The 3,459-nt window shown below is 36.2% G+C and overlaps 2 protein-coding genes across 4 annotated transcripts in view; one reads left to right on the top strand and one right to left on the bottom strand.

Annotated features, from left to right (window-relative positions):
* The window catches only part of itgb1bp1 (integrin beta 1 binding protein 1), a 3,455-nt gene extending 2,779 nt beyond the window's left edge, over window positions 1-676 (bottom strand). For both annotated transcript variants that reach the window (XM_014030882.1, XM_014030883.1), the window contains exon 1: window positions 588-676. The gene's annotated coding sequence lies outside the window, so the exon portion shown is untranslated. The remainder of the gene's footprint in view (window positions 1-587) is intronic.
* A 201-nt stretch (window positions 677-877) lies between these two features.
* The window catches only part of LOC106534293 (cleavage and polyadenylation specificity factor subunit 3), a 9,142-nt gene continuing 6,560 nt past the window's right edge, over window positions 878-3,459 (top strand). Inside the window, exons 1-7 of one of the 2 annotated variants that reach the window (XM_014030881.1) lie at window positions 878-1,051; window positions 1,177-1,240; window positions 1,860-1,957; window positions 2,046-2,174; window positions 2,254-2,431; window positions 2,521-2,610; window positions 2,686-2,836. In XM_014030881.1, the coding sequence (XP_013886335.1) occupies window positions 981-1,051; window positions 1,177-1,240; window positions 1,860-1,957; window positions 2,046-2,174; window positions 2,254-2,431; window positions 2,521-2,610; window positions 2,686-2,836 (781 nt within the window). In that variant the 5' untranslated portion in view covers window positions 878-980. The remainder of the gene's footprint in view (window positions 1,052-1,176; window positions 1,241-1,859; window positions 1,958-2,045; window positions 2,175-2,253; window positions 2,432-2,520; window positions 2,611-2,685; window positions 2,837-3,459) is intronic. The other variant, XM_014030880.1, reaches the window with a different exon arrangement.

Below are 3,459 nucleotides of genomic sequence, written 5' to 3'. Positions count from 1 at the left end.
GAAAAAAATCAATGTAAAAATCATAAAATTAGAGAAAATTTTAGGTTTTTTTTTTTCATATTTTAGCAATTTTCTGAAATGCTACACTTTCTTTTTCGCTGTTGCGCTTATTAAACGTTATTCTCTTGTTCTGTTTTGATAAAAAATGTATAATAAACACATAATTTTTTACTATTACAGGGAATACTGGGGCCAAACGCGTAGAAACGGGTGCCCCAGATAAACGGGACACCGATATTTCCAGAACACCTGCGACATATGACAGTTAACATCACTGCAGATGTTTGTGATGGAGTTGGAGCTATAACTAAAACACGATCCTCCACGGCAAAATAAACAAACAATCCGGAGTCAACAAGTTGCCCAACTAGTTATCCAAAAGATAGCTAACTAACGTGCTCAGCTAAAATTGGTTTTATTATAATTTTCTGACTCAAAACGACTCAACCGCTGCTGGATTTTTTTTATGGGTCCCCCTCCTCCCACGCCCACGCAGCGTTTATTCACGAAGTTAAAAACAACATTTTCACAAGACCTCGATAAAACTAAATAAATTCAGTTAACTTCACCAGACACACGCATCATACCTGTTCGTACGGTGACCGCGTTGATGCTAATTTTGAAGTTCTTCTTCGAATGCGCTTTAAAAATGTTCGTTTGCCTGAGCCCACACCCAGTGACTCTTAAAGGCGACGCACCCAAATACGGAAACGAAAAACTTAACAAAACATCATAGAGGCATAAAACTCGTCATCGTTGTAAAAGTGTATTTTTGTACGATTCATTCTGTAAACATGAAGCTAAATTAATTTAGTACGTAAATAATTGCATCGTTGGAGATTAGCGGAACTGTCTTTAACGGTGTTTGTTTCTAGACGAACTAAAATAACAGCCCCCCTCGTTCATTCAGAAAACACCGTTAATAATGGTCTCCTTTATTCATCTGATTTCACGTTTTTAACCTGTAAAAATTTGAAGATATGGCCACAAAACGCAAAGTAGACGTGATTGTCCCTGCTGAGGAAAGTGACCAGCTCCTAATTCGACCTCTGTGAGTTATTAACGTTTTATTTTATATCTAAATTAGATTAGGATATAAACAGGCTGCTTCTTTAAGCATCACAAGCACGAATCATTGTTTTTTATATTAAATTGTTTTTTTTTCTCATGTTGCAGTGGTGCTGGTCAGGAGGTTGGGAGGTCATGCATCATCTTGGAATTCAAAGGAAGAAAGATTATGGTAAATATAAGCTTATCACATTATTATTAATAATATTTATGTTTTGGACTCAAAAATGTGTGCATTGTAAATAATAGTAATAACAATAATAGGAAGAAAAAGCAGTTTACGTCAATGTAAACATAAAATAAAAATAATAAATACAGCTATTATATATTAAATTAAATGTGAACCAAATTTTAAAAAGAAATTTAAATTATGGAATATGTGAACATGTACAAAACATATGGACCATATTACAATAAGTATGAATTAAATTTTTTAAAAAGTAATTCATGTTTTATATTTTCATTTCAGACTGATGTTTAAGGTTTTTTTTTTTTTGTTTGTTTGTTTTTTTTTGCGGATAAAAATTAAATATAGCATTTTCAATATATAAGCTTAACATTACCTCTACGGAACACGTATTAAGTTAGAAAACCTTCCAAGGGTTAAAATAAATGCAAGTTTATTCTTACTCAGATCAGCAGGAAGGGAAACTTTAATCTGCTTTAATTCTAAAATCTACCGATTAAAAAAAGATTCTTTGCTAATAAAGGTTTTATGAGCATCTCTTAAAGGTAAGATGTTATTTTTCTATGCTGGGTGAAATAAATGAAGGTATAATTGTGTTTGACAGCTGGACTGTGGCATCCATCCAGGTTTAGAGGGAATGGACGCCCTCCCTTACATAGATTTGATCGATCCAGCTGAGATAGACCTGCTGCTCATCAGCCAGTGAGTCTCTGTCATCCCCTAAATTCTTTGTGTGTGGTTTTCATAATCCAAGATAATTAATCTGTTAATTCACATGCCTCTTTGCCAGTTTCCATTTGGATCACTGCGGAGCTCTGCCCTGGTTCCTCCAAAAAACCAGCTTCAAAGGCCGAACCTTCATGACTCACGCCACCAAGGCCATTTACCGCTGGTTACTYTCCGACTACGTCAAGGTCAGGTAAGAGCAGAGGAGCTTATCTTATTAAAATYCGTATTTTTGGATCGATTACTAAGTGGTGACGTTGTTTTACTTGCAGCAACATTTCTGCAGACGACATGCTGTACACTGAGACGGACCTGGAGGAGAGCATGGACAAGATCGAGACCATCAACTTCCACGAGGTTAAGGAGGTSGCTGGGGTCAAATTCTGGTGCTACCATGCTGGTCACGTGCTCGGGGCGGCCATGTTCATGATCGAAATAGCTGGYGTCAAAGTAAACAATTATAAATCTGTAGTTTGTTTTTTTTGGCATGAAGCGTTTGTTTTGGAGCAAGATGAACTTACAAGTTTTCCCTCCTCAAGCTGCTGTACACGGGAGACTTCTCCAGACAAGAGGACAGACATCTAATGGCAGCTGAGATCCCAAGTGTCAAACCTGACATCRTAATCATAGTACGGCCAGAAATGGTGTTCAGCGCTTGTTTCGTGTTAAATATTTAAATAGTTACATGACAGATGTGTTCACAGGAGTCAACGTACGGCACTCACATCCATGAAAAGAGGGAGGAGCGCGAGGCTCGCTTCTGCAACACGGTTCATGACATCGTCAACAGGGAGGGTCGCTGTTTGATTCCTGTGTTCGCACTGGGACGAGCGCAGGAATTGTTGCTCATCTTAGGTAAGAAATCACCTCGGACTCCTCTGTTTGACTAACACCGTGCCTGTTATTTTTAAAATTATTTGATTTACTTMTCTATTTCATCCATTAATCATAAAAAAAAAGTATTCATGCAAAATAATGACAAAACAAATGGCATCAGCCCTGAACAGAAAGGGTACAGAAAGAAGACAAAAATCTTAAATCTGCCCCTAATTTTTAAAAGAACTGCAAACAAACTCAAACTTGAACAATCTCCAAATTTAAAATGAAAGCAGAAACAACATCAGGTATCCTTTATATGCTGTATTATTTCCACTAAATACTACATGGATTCATACTTTCCCAATAAATTTGACTTAATCTCCTTTCCCAGAAATATAGATTTGTTGGAAGTTTGTYTCTCTGTATCAAGACATTTCCACAAACCTATTCCCTGCAAACTAGTAGTTCCAAATGAAGGTTTTACAAAGTCTCCATTCCCTTAAGTTTATAGTGACTCTCTCTTTAAACATATTTTAATTGGATATTTAAAGGTAATATTTTTCTGAAATTTTAAGATCCTATAATCAACCCAAAAATCAAAACATTTCAATAATTTCAACTGATGACATAATAGATTTGTTGGGTGACTGCAGTAGGGC

This window comes from Austrofundulus limnaeus, unplaced genomic scaffold (genome assembly GCF_001266775.1).
Source record: "Austrofundulus limnaeus strain Quisiro unplaced genomic scaffold, Austrofundulus_limnaeus-1.0 Scaffold1134, whole genome shotgun sequence".
NCBI lineage: Eukaryota > Metazoa > Chordata > Actinopteri > Cyprinodontiformes > Rivulidae > Austrofundulus > Austrofundulus limnaeus.
Note: the sequence above shows the minus strand (reverse complement) of the source record. Positions and strands in the feature narration are given on the sequence as shown.